At 34.7% G+C, this 17,970-nt stretch overlaps 2 protein-coding genes and 1 long non-coding RNA gene across 5 annotated transcripts in view; 1 reads left to right on the top strand and 2 right to left on the bottom strand.

Moving 5' to 3' along the window:
• The window catches only part of LOC147763659 (uncharacterized), a 22,052-nt gene extending 15,794 nt beyond the window's left edge, over positions 1-6,258 (top strand). The window contains exon 2 of the long non-coding RNA XR_015332969.1: positions 5,760-6,258. This is a non-coding gene — a long non-coding RNA (uncharacterized LOC147763659). The remainder of the gene's footprint in view (positions 1-5,759) is intronic.
• LOC106174972 (netrin receptor UNC5C-like) overlaps positions 1-17,970 on the bottom strand; it is a 76,108-nt gene that overhangs the window by 47,547 nt on the left and 10,591 nt on the right. The gene's annotated exons all lie outside the window — the stretch shown is intronic.
• Positions 6,112-17,970, bottom strand: LOC106174950 (sperm-tail PG-rich repeat-containing protein 2). The gene is made up of 11 exons (XM_087005406.1): positions 17,800-17,970; positions 17,057-17,293; positions 16,544-16,705; positions 16,172-16,336; positions 15,760-15,990; positions 15,196-15,309; positions 13,791-13,950; positions 12,474-12,727; positions 9,719-9,902; positions 7,895-8,013; positions 6,112-6,691 (listed from the first exon to the last, which is right to left on the bottom strand). Exons 2-11 carry the CDS (start codon positions 17,288-17,290, stop codon positions 6,560-6,562), a joined length of 1,755 nt encoding a protein of 584 aa, XP_086861532.1. The 5' UTR covers positions 17,291-17,293; positions 17,800-17,970; the 3' UTR covers positions 6,112-6,559.

Raw genomic sequence — 17,970 nt, 5'->3', positions numbered from 1 at the left:
AGTAAATGTGTTTATAAAATTTAATAAAATTATTCTCTTTTAAATTAATCTATCAAACTATACCGATATAGGCCTATAGGGGCCTACTTTATATCTTTTTAAAATTCTTGCTGGATAAGGCAATTATTGCGCTCTACTAACCACTATTTCAAAACTAGAAGCTCATCATACATACGAAAAAGATAAGAGTGAAAAGCATAGCAGAAAAACAAGGGCACACAAAAACATTCTTATGCTGCGTCTATATTAGAAAATAAATGAACAGTTGGTGTCCATCTAAAATGTCACTGATAAAAGGCCCATGACTTTTGGGTGCCCCTGTTGATAGCACCCGTCCCATATCATCTTTATGCGGTTAAAAGTTTATTCCTGTAAACATATCAACTGAATTATAATAGTAAATTATTTCACCGGATGGTTGTTCTGTGTCAAGGCTTTAACCATTGTTGTCTAGTCAACATATTATAGCAGTAATTATATGACAGCAAGCATAAAGGTCAGATGTCAATACCCCGTGTTTGCCATTTCCCATTGTTGAATATTTGTCAAAATACGCGAAAAGAAAAGTCAAACCCTCCACAAACTTCTCTGTTGACATTTTTAACAATAGAGGAAATGGGCCTAGTGGACCATAAATATTAAGTGCACGTTTTACAATGGAAGATTGTATGAGCAAGTGTCCCCTTACACTTCACTTCTCGTAGCCCCTGCCGTACTAAGATCGGACATAAATTTTGAGGGTAAACCGAGTCGCGCTATCATTGCCCACTGAGAATGATAGTCACGGTAATCCGACTGTATGGGGATGGGAAGTGCCGACTCCGACTGTGCTCAATAATCTACTGAAAAATGTGCTCTTACTGTAACAAAAAGACACCGAGTCGTTATCATTTTCGCTTCCTAGTTATTTCATAAAGAAGAAATTGAAAATCAGGTGGATAGGGAACAAAAGGGAACAGAACGTAAACGTAACACAAGTTAAGATCTGGCATGGTTGTTTTTGAAGAAAGTAACATTTTAATTAGATGTAAAAATGTCTTAATAATTGATTTTTCGTAATTTATTATTATTTTTTTCAATACTCCAACATGAAAAAATGACAAGTTTTATTGGCTTTTTCTTAAGTTTTTTTATTATTATTATTAACTTGTTTACACGGGTGATCTCCTTTAAATTATTTTAATAATTCAACGTTCAAATCATTTTAACACTTTTTGAGATCATTTTAGGTTGTCTAAATTGTCCTTTTCCTCTCCCTACAAACTATATATTCCAATGAAAATTTACCTGGAACCAGGCTGATTCAATGGAATTTCGAATATTGTCCGTCTGACCTGTGTTTGCCGTGACAGCATGTGTTTAACAAGCAGAGAGAATGACAACAATGCGTGTCAGGCAGCAATAGCAACCCATTCCATGGTAGATACAGTGCACACCTTCTAGCTATACTTAATATGCCGCGACACAGCAGTCGCTGTCAGGGTTTTACGATGTGGAGCAGTCCGTTTGATATGAAAGGGGTACTAATTACCTGTAATCGACGGTGTTTAATGAATTTAGCCTGGCGCTTTTGTCGACGAGGGATGTCACGGTTTTGTTTACTAGGCATGATGTGTATTTTTGAGAACTATGTTTTGAGCGCGTTTATTATGCTTATAGTATTTATTTAAATCGATAGTGATAGTTTTCGGTATTGTCAAAATGATATTTCTCCCCCCCCCCCCCTACATCTCTCTCTGTCGTGTGTGTTTACTGACAATAATACACGAGGGACGAACGTCCAACTCAAAACAAAACAATGCAGGATTGATGTATTAACAAATTTAAAATCAATAGACCCTTGGCAAAAACCTTTTCGCCTATATTGACAAGACAGATGAAAAATTATACCCAGGGGTATTCATGGGGTTCTCAACTGTACAAAAAAAACTCGTTCAAAAACGACTGATGAAATGAAAGATAAGAGAGCCATATCGGGTATACCTAGGCATTATATCAAACAGCGGGTAACACCTAGGTGAAAAGCGTTGCGATTGACTACTTAGTAACGGGCGTATGCTTGTACTATGTAACTGAAATCTAATGATTAATCAAACATGTGTTAAAAGAGGGTTTAATAAAATTAAATTTTGCAGTGATGGTTAATCGATATAGCGTGTTTAATGACGAATCGCGTCTCCTGTGCTCTGGTGACGCTGTTGCAACGCTGTATCCTCTTTTAAAAGGACTTGAATGTAACGCGAAAAACGGCCAATTCACAGTTCGAAACAACACTTGTCCATTAAAATAATCCACTCTCTGTGTATTTGTCAATCATTTATCTGTTATCCGACATAGCATATCACTTTGTAACGTGTAGCGCGCACACGAAGAGCCACACACGAACACGCACCTACTCTCACGCCCACGTTCAAACGCAAGCTCGTGCGACCACACACACACACAGACAAAAATATACAGATCACCTACCCTCAGTTAAGATACATTACCCTAAATTATTTAAAAATGACGTTTGAACTGACTTCAGATTACCAGCAGTTTACTGGGGTCTTCGTTAAATATTCAAGCCTCTTCGATACATAGTCGGTAGACCTCATCCTCAGAAATAATTATATAATTTACCTGTGTTGACGCAAAACTCAGCTTCTGAAAATCTATTAGAAAATGGAAGGAATATCCGAATATTTCCTTGGTGCAAGTATCAGATACTGATGGTATGGGCGAGAGGAGTAAAGGCAGCAAGCGAAATGGGGCGACCCTCTCACATGGTTTTCTGAAAAGGGAGCGTGCAACTTTGCGGAGACTTGCCGTCCCCGTAGGTTATTGTTTTGGGCAATCTCAAGAGGTTTGTGGGCTCTTGAGACAGTAGATGGATATCAAGGTTGCTAGACGACTTTTCGCGTTTATCGTCGTTTTAATACCTTCGTCAATATTTGCCGCCAAGTAAGTTGTCATCGAGATAGACGTAATGAGTGTGTAGAAGCTTCATTCCAATAGGAAATTAGTAAAAATAAAAACTGTCCTAACACTCAATCGGACCAGAATTTCGGGCACTTGTCTTAGTCAAACTACTTGACTCACGCTGAGACAAATTTAACAAGGATAATCTTTCTACTTCTGTCCCACTCGCTAAACGACCCAATGTACTCCAAGAGTCTAAACCTTCCCGGCCTTGTTAATTGTAGGAAATATGAAAAGCAATACGGATAAAAGCGTAAAACCAATGTACACGGCGAAGTGCACTTTACAGTTCTCCGGGCAATACTGCGACGTTGATGATTAGCTTCAAACTGAGAAAGTTAATGAATTTATCCAAATATGGCAATTGCATGCGGCTAAAGAATACTGAAGAGTAGAGAAATCAGCTTTTGGACAAGATTACTGAGATAAAGTTAAGGTTAAGAAGGATTTGTGCCACAGTCGGCTCACTGACTGACTGGAACTGGCAGGGTTAGAGAAAATTCTTATCTATAGTGTGGTCGCCTCATTTTGCTGAAGTTCTCATCTCAAGTGCACTGGTAAAATATTGACTAGCATCTCCTTTTGGACAGAGATACATACGCCAGTCCCATGACACAACAGCAGCTAGAAGCCCACCTTTTTATGACAAACACCCAAATATATATGTAAAATAATATCGAGAACCTTCATCTTCATAAGTTAAAAAAAAAAAGAAAGAACAAGAAAAGAAAACAGAAATAAAAGAAAAATAATTCAAGAAAATATCCACACGTAGCCTACCCTTGTACTTTGTTGGTCGTTGAAGTCTGTAGAAGATTCCAACCTCATATTTTTTCGACATTTAAGGGTTTATGGCGGACAGGCGCGACTGTTTGAAATTTTAGATCAGTGAAAAAAATACTGAATCGCATGAACTGTGAGGTGAGGATTTCTGTTGGTAATTCAGTTAAGAAAGTCATAAGTATAGATGGATGCTAGGGATTTAAGGCAAGGGTAAAACAATTCACCAAAGTCTAAAACTTTTCAAAAGTTTAAACTTCATTTATGATTAAGCGACGAAGTTATTCAGAGTTTTTTTAAACATATTTACAGTTTTATACTTGAATATTTGTTTGCATAACGGCAAAGTAAAATTGCATAGGTGTGTCAACATTGGAAGAGGTAAGGTCGACAAGATATTGTGAGGCACGAAACGAAAATGAAAAATACACGCTATTTTGACCACCTTATAGACGTGCATTTCCCTTATCTAAGTTGTTTTCTAGCAAATAAAACTTTTGCGTGAAAGTAGATGCTTTATTCTGAAATCATACACGCCCCAAGTACAAACGCTAGGCGGATTTGAGGCACAGAGAGCCATGAAGGAGCACTTGACATTCCGGCTCTCAATGTCTCCCTAAACCGACAATGTTTGGTATAAGAGTGGGACTTAACAGCTAGCTACGACCCACAAACCTTGGACAAGCCCATGAAAAAAAGCTTTATTTGAAATCAAAAGTCAAAACATTTGGGTTTCGCCCTTCTTCCCAGTGTCAGGTTTTGTAGACCTAATGTTTGGCGAACCTTACCACCTTCACTTATTTTGCCATCTGCTTTATGTAGAAAAATGATGAAAATGAGACTTTTTATTGAACTAGAAAAGATATATTTCGACCCCGTCCTAGGTGGTCTGCTTGAAACGTTCCTCAAGCAGCAGCTCGCTTCAGACATTTTAGCTTTCTTATCTCCGTAAGTTGGCAATTTATTTCAGATAGAGAAACACGCACGGAAGATAACAAATACGGTACAACCGATACTCTTTCTTCAGAGCCATTCATAAGAGGCGCTATTTTAGTAACGACAATGATAAAAAGACTTTGTAGTAAAAATAATCTCTAGAATATGAAATCAGATTATAATATTGGAAAAAATCAAGTTTGATATTTTTGTATTGCAATTTTATTGTTTTACTTTTTATAAAAAAAGATGAATACAATCTTATACTGTAAACACAAACTTGTGAAACTCAACGGTGATTTTTAAAGACATGTAAGCTTACAATAAAAGCATAGGCGCCTTTTACTCATCAAAGCCACGTTTCACTGACCACAGATTGAATCTTAAAAACTACGGTCTATGACGCAGAGATTTTACTACGCTAAAACAAGATAAAAACATTGACTGGCGCCAGGAAATTGTTACATGGCATGATGTGCTTCGAACCTTAATAAAAGATATAATTTTAGGAAAAAAATCTTAACCTTCTCAACTGACGGATTATCACTAAATGCATGACTGTGATTAGCCGTTTAGACATTCTGATCACATTGACGCTTATTTGGCAAGAACTTGACGGGAGAAATCGAACGAAAAAAAAAGAGCCCACTGTTTTGATACTAATAAAGACATAGATAAAACTGAAAGGATGTATTAATCAAACCCTCACTTATCCACTATACGTCAGCCTCATTTCATTACTATGAATAACTGTCCACAGATGTGCATGGATTTCATGGTCAATTTGGAATTTGGCATCACTGCCTGTCATATTACAATGCAAAACGGGAGAATCTCAACATTTGTATCCTCTGCACTTTGTCTCTTTTAAATCTTTTATTTCTATTTGATTTACTTGCTCTATTGTTCTGCACAGTGCGGGTTTATGATGGCAGTAAACTGAATTTTTGATGGAAGGAAAAAGGCAGCGGTAGAGGACCACTCTTCCTCTTGACTAAAGAGCGCTGTCGTATCTAGTGGCAGTTCATTTTTCATAGACAAAGCTGGAATTTTGAGCAAGTTCTTTTTTTTTCTCTCTCCAGATTCCAAACCAGACCGAGCAGCCTGTTTTGTCAGTCAGAAAATATGTGACATTTGGATTTGGATGCTGTAGCTGAGAGGGGAAAATCTGCATGGATCATTTATCAGTCAATGGGCTAAACCTTGTAAAACCAAGATACCATCTTGCAAGGAACTCAGAAATTCTTTCCAGCCGTCTCACTAACATGTCTTAAGCCGACAAGTCTGAAAAGTCACTTTCTTTGCTTTTGGGTTGTTTCACATAGGATAAAAATGTTTGTTCTGCATAACTGCCACTTGGCAAGTAGTCTATATACTTTGACAAGTCAGAAACCAGCTAACAGAAATACAGTTAAGTAACAATTCTAAAAAATCTTAGATTTGATCCATTTTTATTGGTATTCATATTCACATATGGTACTTGATATGTTGTAAGTACAAAACAGACAAAATACAAATGATACTTTTTAATCAATAGAAGCTCAACAGGAATAAAATCATAGCCTGAGGACTGAAAAAAAATGCACATAGTCTGCAGGCATGCTGTGTCTATATAATGTTCAAGTGCTATTGTTTCCATATCAATGGCTCTGATATTGACTCTACACTATCAGAACTGACCATTAGCCATTATCACTACTTATCACATCCCCTTTCATATGAGCAATGGTGGCATGATTGGCTTTCAATATATTACTGTACATTAAATTTATTCAGGATTTATACAGTATTATTTACATAGGAAATCTACATATATACATTTAATCACAAAGTGCCCCAGACAACAATGTCTGGAGTTGTTGTATCGTATTTGTCACTGTTATCATACTCCCAATAGGAAAGCTTGTTTGGCTGCTGTTCCCTGCTGTACTGATTCCATGTGGGGTACAATTGGGTTGTTGAGGGTGGCATTAAATGTGCCTTGTAAAACTGTGTCCTGGATTAATGGAGAGAACTGGAAAAGAAAAAAAAAAACAAATTTATACATACACATATTACACAATGTATTGAGTGTATGATTAAGGAAAGTGACTACCACAGGTTATTATAGTACTGATAGAACACTTAAAATGGTAAAATACATCCTTGCAAACTAAGCAATAAACATTTGGAATAGTTTTACAATACTCAATATGAAATAATCTAAGTTGATATCAAGAGAGGGATGTTTGTCAAGTTGGTTTAAAGATCAATTTCACTGCCTGTCTGTGTGCTTGGTTTTTATCTCTGGGCCTCAATTTCAACCCACACAGGACATCACATTTTTATAATTTGGAAAATATTTTCTGATTTTGAAAAAATGATTGTGCTTATGCATTGGTTCATGAAATTATGGCATATACAAATCATACAAGCAAAAAGCTCATGCATTTTTGATAAAGAGGTATAAACAAACTTCGTCAAACCTGCAGAATTCACTGAATCAATAAAATATAAACTGCTCAGAACTGTGCCCAGAATGACAATGCAGTCTTAATGAAGTTGGAGACGAGGAAGAGTGTACATCATTGACTGGTCCCAATTAGATGATCAGGATTCATTTATGCCGTTCACTATCAAATTTGAGTGTAGCGGAGTGAAATGCATTGATTAAATTATCTATAGAGAGTCAAGGCATGAGGACAAGTCGGCTGACAAGTAGTTGTCAGTTGTTTTCTCGATGATTCACTCAGCTTTGCAGACAATGAGAAAGTGGATGAGGATCAATACCCAGTCTAAATGATGGTTCAATTTCTCGGATTAAGCCCCAGTTCATAAGCTGATTTATGATTTTTCTTTCAATCTAGATTTATTGATAAACAAAAAGATAAGGAGCCCAACATCATATCAGGTATTTTGACTCGGTTCAAGGGGCCTCTTGCCACGGGATGCCAAGAAACTGGATTATCCTGGAAGTATGGTTTGGCATTGAAGTGATTCCAAGATTTGCTTTCTGTGACTAATTGATCCAAATGGATAAAAAGAGGGGATTAGAAGAGTAAATCTTCCAGGAAACAAGCAGGCAGTGAAATCTTATCAATACTTTATTCAGGGTCAGTTGTTTCTCAAAAAGAAGGTCTAAATACGTGGAGCAAAAAGGGGGAGAGGGAGGAAAACATAAAAAAGTACAATGATATAAACATGTTTTAATATCTAGTAATAACTGGCTTAATCTTACCTCATAAGCACCAGGTCCTGGGACATCATTTTTGATTTCCTTTCTAAATCTCTTATCTTTGGTTACCATGAGTCCACCCTTCCTGGCAAGCTGACTGCCAAACTCATAAGTTCCTGGACCTAGAATGCAAATGATTAACATGTAAACATATTTTTAAAATAACATAACACTCTTTTTATTTTGTTAAAAAGGCATGTCGATAATATGTAAGAAATTATATAGTATGCTATCATGTTTTGTTTTGTTTTATTTTATTTTTGTTTAGGGCAGGTATTTTGAATAGCATCTATAAAAATTTTTAAAAAAAATTCTTTCATATATATGACAGCATTTATATTTGCAGAAAATTTCCTTTAATTAATGAAATAAAGTCTGTATAAGTAAATTACATTGTCAATTTTTTTCACATCATTACTGTACCACTGCTGGAAGCTAGTGTAAAATAGGCACATTTAGTTAGATGCACATTTCTCATGGTTGATTAGATATTATCACTGTGACTCAGAGACCACACTATTAATTCCTCCCCTAATGTTCGACTATTGTAATATAAATCTTCTGGAGTTAATTCGAGACATGAATCTTATGTCTATCTAACACGTCATCTTTTTTTTTTTTTTGCTTCTTTTCTTGGTCATTCACTTGTAATTCTTTTTAAATCTTTTTAAAATACATTGAAAATTTAGTCTCTGCCATTTGCAATAAACTGAGAAAAAAAATCCAGGTATGTATTTCTTCATTTTCTTTTCTGACAAAACTTAATAAGCTTCAGAAATACATGGTTTTGCCACTGAGACATATCCATCTGCAAAACACTTCACCTAGGGTAATGCCAAAATACAAAAAAAAAAAAAAAAAAAAAAAAAGCAACAAATTTCAGGAAAACTGACGCTGACATGGCATACGCCTGTAATTTTGAGATTGTTTCAACTTTTGCTTGCTTCCCCAATTAAATTATAAATAAAAATGTCTGAGCCAACACATGGCAGATAATGACATATCCTCTTGCATACTGTTTGAACCAGTATCACAGATGGACTACAGTCAAGTTGAATTTTTCCCTTTGATAATGATGTTTCTGAACAAATTATGGAATGTTGATGGGCAAAAGAGTTTTAAAAATATAACATGGAGAATTCTTAGTCATATCTTTGAATAAACCCTTTTAATAGAATTTTTCGTGTTCCAGATCCAGTGATTTTAGTCCAATCTAATTGGGTTTTAAACATGTTATCTGGCTTTGATTTTTATTGAGGCTCTTTTTCAATTTAGCAGCCTCTGTATTTCTGAGGCATGGGACTGGCAAACTTCAGCTGCCCTATAACAAGATTCAATAAGACCGAAATGAAATGTTCTTTTCCTGAGCTGTCACCTGTGCAATGTCAAAGCAGATTAAAATAATCACATAAAAAGATGCCTACATAATTAGATCAAGTAAAGCTATGCCATTGTTTTGATGACTAACACTGAGGAAATCTGTTTCTTTACATCAGGCAATTAAGAAAGCATTATGGTGCTGGTTAATTTGATTAAGTAACAATTCAGTGGAAGGAATAAAATAGAGCCCCTGCAAGGGAACTAATTGGCAGAATTTGAATTGCAAAAATAATGAGTGTGTGGTGCTTTTCTCCCTGGTTATGTTTTTACCTATTCAACAAAAGCTAGAAATTCAATTATTTGACATTTTTCCCTAAGTTGTATGACACGTTGAGTCATCTTTTAAAAAAAAAAGTTTTCAATTTTTGTTCGTATTAAAGATACGACTGATAAAAAGTTATCCTACTTAACCTTATATGAAAAAAAAAAAAGTAAAAGATTTCTCACCTGGATTTTCCGCATCTGTACCCTCATAAACTATGTCCCTTGGTGGAGCAAATCTAGAAGTTGATGATCTGAATGCTCCTATTCTTCTTGCCGCATGCTCATTTCTTGGTTTTGGCCCCGTCCTCTTGTCTTGTGAGGCCTGGAAAGACTTGCTCACTTCGTATGATCCTGGAGGTGGCATTTCCTAGAATGAAAATAATTAATATAATACTAATTAGATAAAATCATTAGTTAAAATCAAGATATTTAGAGAAAATTTTTAGAATGGTCACCTGAAAGATTTAATGTAAAATGAATGCATACAAAGAATACGGTAGTGATGCCATGGGCTAACATATAGTTAAAATTCATATTTTTTTTCTTTTTTTTTTTATACAGTCCTAGTATTGGTGCCTCTGTCATTCAAGTGTCCTTAAATTTTTGTCTTTTTAAAAGATTTCACTGCCCTTTTACTCTATCCACAAGCAAAAAAATAGTCTAGCTGCTAGCAAAAATGAATCCCCTCACACACGATCTGAACATTTACCACCACATACTATTGATTGAGAAAAATCAAGGGACTAATCAATCCTAGAAATATAATAAGAAAACTGCTCATTATGACACATTCGTTTAATCAGAGATCATGAAAACTATCACTACTCCTTTCAAAAATTCTTGCCAATTAATGATGACATTCCACATCTCACAAACAAAGAGTAAACATTCATTTTCATTCAGTTCTTTTTACATTAATCAGGGCAATATGACTGGATGCTGTCCTATGCAAAGCAGACATCTTATGAGACAAGAGTGATTATTGAATTGTCCTTCAGTTGATTAACAGCAAGCTGCAAAGAACAATACATTCTACTGGAGATGTGTTGTCAGTTTAAAGAAAGAAAAAAATAATCATATGAAAAAATTACCAAAGTAAATTAATTTCAATTGGAGAGGGGACAAAGGAGTTCCTCGCCTACTGATAATAGAATTAATTTCCTCCTGGAACTATTAATTAGTTAACAAATGAGTCTTGCACACTGTCTGTGACAAAACACCTGCCCAAGAATAGAATATATTCGGAAGTTGTTTTTCATAATTGTAAAGAATACTAGAATCATTTCATGATTTAATTCAGAATGAAAAAAAACTTGAATGTGACAAAGTGCTTCTTGTACAATGCAATTCACAATGTAATTATATTCTGTTGAAATTTCTGACATAAAAAAACAGATAGCACAGTGGTTTTCCTCAATAGAAATCATGTAAATGTGTAAATGTGTCAGATGTATTAACAATGCAGGTAGCGTGTACTTAAATGTGGGAACTGCTTACTGTTGCATTTAAAAAAAAAGAAGAATACAAAAGGACCCAATTAGGAATTTCTGGTTTCTCCAAATGCAACTGATTGTTGCAACTTCGTGTTCTAATAAAATACCTTTTACACTACATACTGAATTGTAAATAGTGCTCTTTTTGTTTATCATTTTATAGTGAATCAGGATAGAAAAAGTCTAACTGCCAGATGGGTTCAGCATTTAGCAGAGAACAAATCTCAGATTATGCTCTAAAGTCTGCTGTATCAGGTAACATTACAGTCTTTTGTTTCCCAATTAGCATTCATATGCCAGAGCCTCAAGAGTACAAGATTTCCACATTGTTAACCTATCAAGCCAGGTAAGAAAGTATTATCTGTATAGGTGTTAGCTGACTGAATCTGGCATGTGGATAAAACCCATACATAATCCTCTTTACTTTTCTGAGCAAAGTATGTAGAAACAAAGAAGAGAACGATTCCATCTGAACCCTATTCTTCTGATAACACAACATGAGTTGTTTAAGCCTTGTAGTGCTATCTAAACATTTACTGTGAGTCCTCCATGCCTCCTGTCATCCCCTCTCTGCTACCTCTTAACCATAAGTCACCATTGAAACTCTTTTAGAAGTTATTATGCAATTCTTTGTGTCCTTATTCATAATATGGTCATTTTCAGCACTAACATATTCTTGCTAATCATGATAAGCATGTGTATTTTACATAACATAACAGAGAGCTAAGATTTTAATGGGGAAGTTTGACCTAAGTACACATTTTAAAGCAAGTGGTAGAATCAAGAGATATCATTATATATTCATGATATTGTCCTCTGTTAGTCTATGCAAATATATCAACTCTGACTTATAGGAAAAGCCAAAAGAGCATTTAAAATGGTTTCAACTACCCCGGTAAACATACTACCTTGTTGAAACAGGTATGGCGGACATTTCTACTAATACAATTATTAAAGTAATCTTAATTAATAATTGCATATTTTCCTCTTTAATATCTATTTCATAAGGAAAAAAACCCACCTTGGCCTGACAGAAATGTGGGAGACAATGAACAAATGGGGAGGAAAATGATTACTGACATGTCTGCCTCCACAAGGGAATAAAGTACAATGACCCGTTTGGCCTTTGTATTGTTCAGCCAGCAAATATGCCATGATAATCAATGTCAGAAACTCATCAATTTCTTCTCTTCATTTTATCCCAGTTTAATGTGGTAAATTTTTTTGTTGTTATTGTTGTTTAAATTTTTTTAGTAATTGTTTTGAAACTGTTAAATGTCCACAAAAGACAAGTGAAAAAAACAAGGACTGCATCAAGCCCTTTCCTTGTAAATCCTATTGGTTTAAAAATAAACAAGAAAATAACTAATTTGGCATCTTCAACAAACTGTTTGATAAAAAAAAAATTACAAGTGCACCGGTCTCTGTAAGATTTTATCCCTTACCTTTATAATTGCAGGTGGTTCACTTAACCGTGACGTTAAGGATGAGAAGTTGGCAGTAAGAGTTGGGTAGTTGGGTTGGAAGATTTTTTCTTTTGGTTGATACTGAGCTGGTCCTGGCATTTCTGTGATGTCTTTTTCTGTCATGGGTGCAATGCGGACAGAGGTTGTCCCAAACACACCTTTCCGTGTGCTCTCAATATATGCTTTTTTCATGCTGTCTGCCCCCATACCTGCCACATGATAAGCACCAGGTCCTAAAATAAACAAAAAATACATAAATAAATAAATAAATAACAAAAAGCTTGTCACAAAACATATTTCACGCACAAATGCACCCCCCCCACACACACACACACAAAGCCATAAAATACAAAATATTTCTTGATAATTATACAAGTATTTTGGGTATTGACTAAAAATAAAACTGTATCTATATCTATAAATCTAATGAAACAATCAGAAGATGGTCTTTCATTAACATTATCTTTCATTCTTATTCATTTATATGCAAATGAGAATTATGGTCTTGTGGGACGCTGTCATTGCCATGCCTTCAAAAATGGCTTCGTTACAAATGGCAGAACTTCAATGCATCAAACGAATCTGACAAGTTTCATGATTTGTGTAATTTTTTCTCGTCTGATGAGTGGCTGACAATTGTATATTGTCACGCTTATCAGAATCAATAGAGAATTATGCCAATCAAGTAAAAGCTTATCTATGTTCTTCTCACTGATAGGAGTAATTCAAGAATTTTTTTACCACACAGATACATTTAAAAATCAATGAAAATACAATTAAAACTACTGAATCTCTTTACAATTAGTGGATTTATGAAAATCATGCACAAGTATATTCTTCATTTAGCATGACTATCAAGTTCTGCCAGCAAACATAATTTTTTTCCCTAAAGGCATATTTTGATAATTACAATTTTCATGTGTAAATGTGCATCTATTAGTAGTGCATCTATCCAAAATACCCTTTGATAAAATAAAGGATCTCATAATTAGGGCAGGTGGATATTTCATTTGCTTCCCCCTACCCCTTGTTGATATACTGGATACTTCTAAAGAGCCTGTTGACTAAGACAGTCTAATCTATACTTATGATACAAGAATTTACAATCAGGGGTAGACGGAAACTGTCTTCTGGGTCTGCCAGAAGACGGTCAGAATTTTCTAGTCTACATTGAGGGGGACCTAATTTTTTCTGTCGGAAGCCAGTCAAAAATGGGGTATGGATCAACAAAGGTAATTTGAAAGACTGTCAGAAAATATCTCTGGATCCGCCCAAAATCAGTTGTTCTCTACGTACCTGGAGTTTTGCGAATATGGTGTGATGGTTGGAATCTGACTGCTGTTTGACCAAAGGGACTCCTCTTCAGGCCTGTCACCCTTTTTAACGATTCAAATGCTGACCTGGGGTCATTGTATGTCCCTGGAGCTGGGGCTTCTGATTTAATTGGGCCAAATCTCTGAAAAATACAAAATAATTTCATATATATTTGACATATTAACAAAGGATAATATCAAATGATATGAAATATAGGCACTCTACCAAGACCTAAGAGTATTTTGGCAAAAAGAAGAAAAAATACCATAACAGTTTTTAAAGACAATTAAAAATGTATGAGGAATCAAGAAACACTATCAATTTGGATAAAAAGTTCATAGACATAACAGAAACAGGCTTAGGCTTTTCATTGTGTCATTAATGTTTCATTTGTTTAACTCAAAGCATTCCGGAAATACAGGATATTTTCCATTCCCACAGATGTCTAATTCACAAAGTCATATGCTTTACTTCAAGGGGGCAATAGACTACATAATCAAATTACTCTGGCCCTTAAAAACAAAATTGGAAGCCAACTTCAAAGGACCTTTCATTCCAATTCAGTATGAATTAGATATCTACTATTACAGCACAACAATAAATTGGCCCCCTCCAATTGTAGTTATAATTGGGCAATCATAAGTTTCTATTATCTAAGGGATCAAACTTCCACTTGCCATGGTAATCAAGGTAAAGGGCCTAATTAATTGCAACAAATGTTCAAATAGGGTGAGATACAATTTATGTGTTGTGTACTGAGCTTGTGACAGCCATGCATATTTTCATTTGTGAGTCAGTGCTTGTAAACATCACAGAGCATTCTTCTCAGACAATTTTTCTTCCCGATAAAATCAACACCCTGATATGAATACTGAACTTCCTAACACTCTATATGTGTCTAGAACATGTTAACAATCAAGGCAATGAGTTTACAATGTGAATGTGCATATACCAAAAGGAAATAACTAACATCATCAAATCATTAAATGTGTAGGAAGACACAACTTCCACTCCTAATATATCATATCAGTATTCAGCTGTGAGAAGGGAAATAGATATTGCCATGCTATACCACACTTTTTTTTTTATTCGATTTGACACAAAGACATTTCAACTTGATCCGTCATCAAACTAACCACTAAAAGCGGAAACACATGATGGTTTGATGCTGAGTATATAATCCTCATTGAAAACAAAATGCATCAAGATTTGTTCAGAGGAGAAGAATGGATTCCCACCTAATGCATTCACTTGTTTGAAGCAAAATAAAGGGAGTTCTTTAAAAATACAAATTTGTCACTTTTTGGATACAGATTTCTCTTACTCTGATGTATAACAAACACATAGCTTACAATTTTTTAAAAAAGATTTTTAAAGTTTTGCTTACCTTTCCTTGTGATAGAAATGGAGGGTGTTCAACTTCAATTCCTTCTGTGTTCACTTTATTTGGTTGAGATTCAAATTGACCTGGGATTTCATATTTACCGGGGCCTGGAACAGCCTAATAATGATAAAACACAAATTCTTAGAAAATAATGTAAAAAAACATGATGAATTAAAAAAGACAATTGATTTTTATCCAATCTTTTTTCATAGTCATTTACTCTGTTTGAAGTGTACAATTACAGCATCGACAAAATTGTAACAATACTCCAAGTGCAGCAATCCATAGTTCCGTTGACAGAATCAATATCAATTACATTTTCCAAATGGCAATGAAAAAAAGCTGAACTGATTCAGAGCAAGACTACACTTTGCAAACAATTAAGCAAATGTCGATACCCTCTGCAAAGATATGTGAATGAAAATATAACTTACTCATATTGACTCTGTACACCAAATATTTGCTAACAACCTAGACTGCATTGCACATAGGCAATTACCAATCAAGGAAAAGATTGGTGACTTAAGTTGACCCAATGGAAATTGAGAAAAGCAACCATGCAATTACCTTTTTCTTTTCTTCTTTCACCACTAATTCATGATATCTTGGAAGCTGGGCTTCATGTTTTTTCTTTTCTATATCTGGCATATTGATGTTTTCTACTTTAACCGCAGACTCCACATAGGGTTCATAATCTCCTGGTCCAGGACCATTTTTGCCAGCAAAATCTGTCCTTTGTGATGTGCGGTTTCCAAAGTGGATACCCTTATAACTCTTTGTGGGTTTTGTGTTTGTTGTCTAGAAAGAAAAATAATTTGTTAAATACTTTTATTTTACACTGATAACCCTAAACCCAAAATATCTAAGGTAATAACAGGTGCAACAAACTACTTCCACATTTTTTGTTTTTGTGTTTTTGGACTGAATAATTTCGAGTTATAATCGACAATTTCTGACCAACAAAGTGAAGGTAACTTACATCCTGTGGTTTATAAAAGGCAGGTCCTAGGGAATTGTCTCTATTTGGTGGTGCTTGCTTCCTGAGTGTACCATCTTCATTTTCCTCATAACCATATGCTTTTCCTGGGCTTGGAATAGAAGGAGCATCTGGCTTACGGTGAAATTTAATTTTTGCTGTTGACATCTGAAAACAAAATAATAATACGTTTAACTATGAAAAAATGCATTTATTGATTTTTAGAAGTTGCCTGATCACTAAAAAATGCTTTTTTATCTAATCTATACATTCACGTTGACATACACAAAATAAATTCTGCTTTTAAATCATCATTATGTAGTATTTTCTGCATTTTTTTCTTCTTTAATTCAGGCATTAACATAAAACACTTACTGTGCTTCCTCTTCCAGATTTATCATGACTGTGACCACTACTTCTTGGGGAAAGAGATTTGACCCAGTCACTTGGTTTTGATATGGTATATGCTCCTGGGCCTGGGTTTATATTCATTGAATTGTGAAACCGCTGAGATCTGTTTTGTAAGGTTCTTCCTCCCTAAAAGATAATTGAAAAAATGTGATTTATTCACTCATCTATTAAATGTGAATGTGAACAGAGTTTTTGATACAGACACTAGTGACACATTTCTATCATTCATACAAATATAATCCTAAATCAGTACAAGTTAAGGCTATGTTTATGAATATGTCTGGGATGCTTGCATTAAGAACTTTTGCAAGATGTATTAAAACATAAATAAAATTCAAGTAAAACTATTGGCAAAAATAAATAATAAAATAATCCCTATAATAACTCTAAACCTAGAGGGGTTCATAAATTGCATATATGCAAAAAGCTATAAGAACTTAATTTTAATTAAAAATAAAACTGTACAAAATCCTTTACCTTGATAGTTAATTGTGGGTCCTGTGGATCATAATGCCCGGGCCCTGGGGCTGCTACTACTTGATCATTCTGATTGAGAAATGTTTCTCTGCTTGTCATAGATAAGAATGGTGCATAACCATCATTCTTTTGTCTGCTCTTTGAAGGTAGATCAGCATCATATGTGCCAGGGCCAACACTTTCCGCAGTGCTGCCAAATGGTTTCACCAGTGTTCTTGGTGCTCTGTCATACATGATCTGAGGAAGCAAATTACATATATGATAAATTATTATATTCAAAATCACAATAAAAGCTACCATATCAAAATTATAGCTAATGATAATTTATTCATTTTTTTTTTGTATTTATCCTCCTGTTATGCAACTTTTAAAAATAGCAACACAATAATGGATATGTCCATGATATTTGTATCATAAGCAAAATAAATTATAAATATTTTAAGCAAGATATGAGCTTTCTGACCTATAAACCTTACGATTAAAATACCAGTACATTGCAATTTAAAACAAATCATCTTTGTACCACCTGACAGTATTGTAGGTGAAACGTACAGTAAGTAAGTATTTTCCATGACTTATTAAGCAAAATTAGTTTAAGTGATAATTCGAAAGGCAAGTTAACACAACATCACCACTAAACACGAAACAAGGTCAATTTGCAAAATGTCTAGTTTTCTAGAATCTTTTCTAGAATCATCTATGTAGATGTTTAAAAATATTAATTGAACATAACTGTCACTTACCGTTGGAACGTACACTCCTTCTTGTTATTATTGGTTATCGTCTCAACAAAATATGTCGACTATAGATACAAGGTTGTCGACAATAAAGCGTCCAGCAAAGGGATCAATTTGTTTTGCACACAATGCCCTTCATGTTGCTATGTTCACTGTAGACGTTACTAATGCCGTATG

The sequence above is a fragment of the Lingula anatina genome, chromosome 2 (assembly GCF_051362555.1).
Source record: "Lingula anatina isolate TDL-2025a chromosome 2, LinAna3.0, whole genome shotgun sequence".
Taxonomy (NCBI): domain Eukaryota; kingdom Metazoa; phylum Brachiopoda; class Lingulata; order Lingulida; family Lingulidae; genus Lingula; species Lingula anatina.
The sequence above is the reverse complement of the archived record's forward strand: the minus strand, read 5'-3'. Positions and strand labels throughout refer to the sequence as shown.

What these genes read in the sequence shown, in the direction of transcription:
- LOC106174950 (XM_087005406.1), bottom strand. Translation starts at nt 17,290, where the DNA reads ATGTATGACAGAGCACCAAGAACACTGGTGAAACCATTTGGCAGCACT. An exon ending in TGAAAGAAGAAAAGAAAAAG is followed by an intron (nt 15,310 to 15,759) that starts GTAATTGCATGG and finishes TATCATTATTAG; the next exon opens with GCTGTTCCAGGCCCCGGTAA. An exon ending in CCATATTCGCAAAACTCCAG is followed by an intron (nt 12,728 to 13,790) that starts GTACGTAGAGAA and finishes TGTTTATTTTAG; the next exon opens with GACCTGGTGCTTATCATGTG.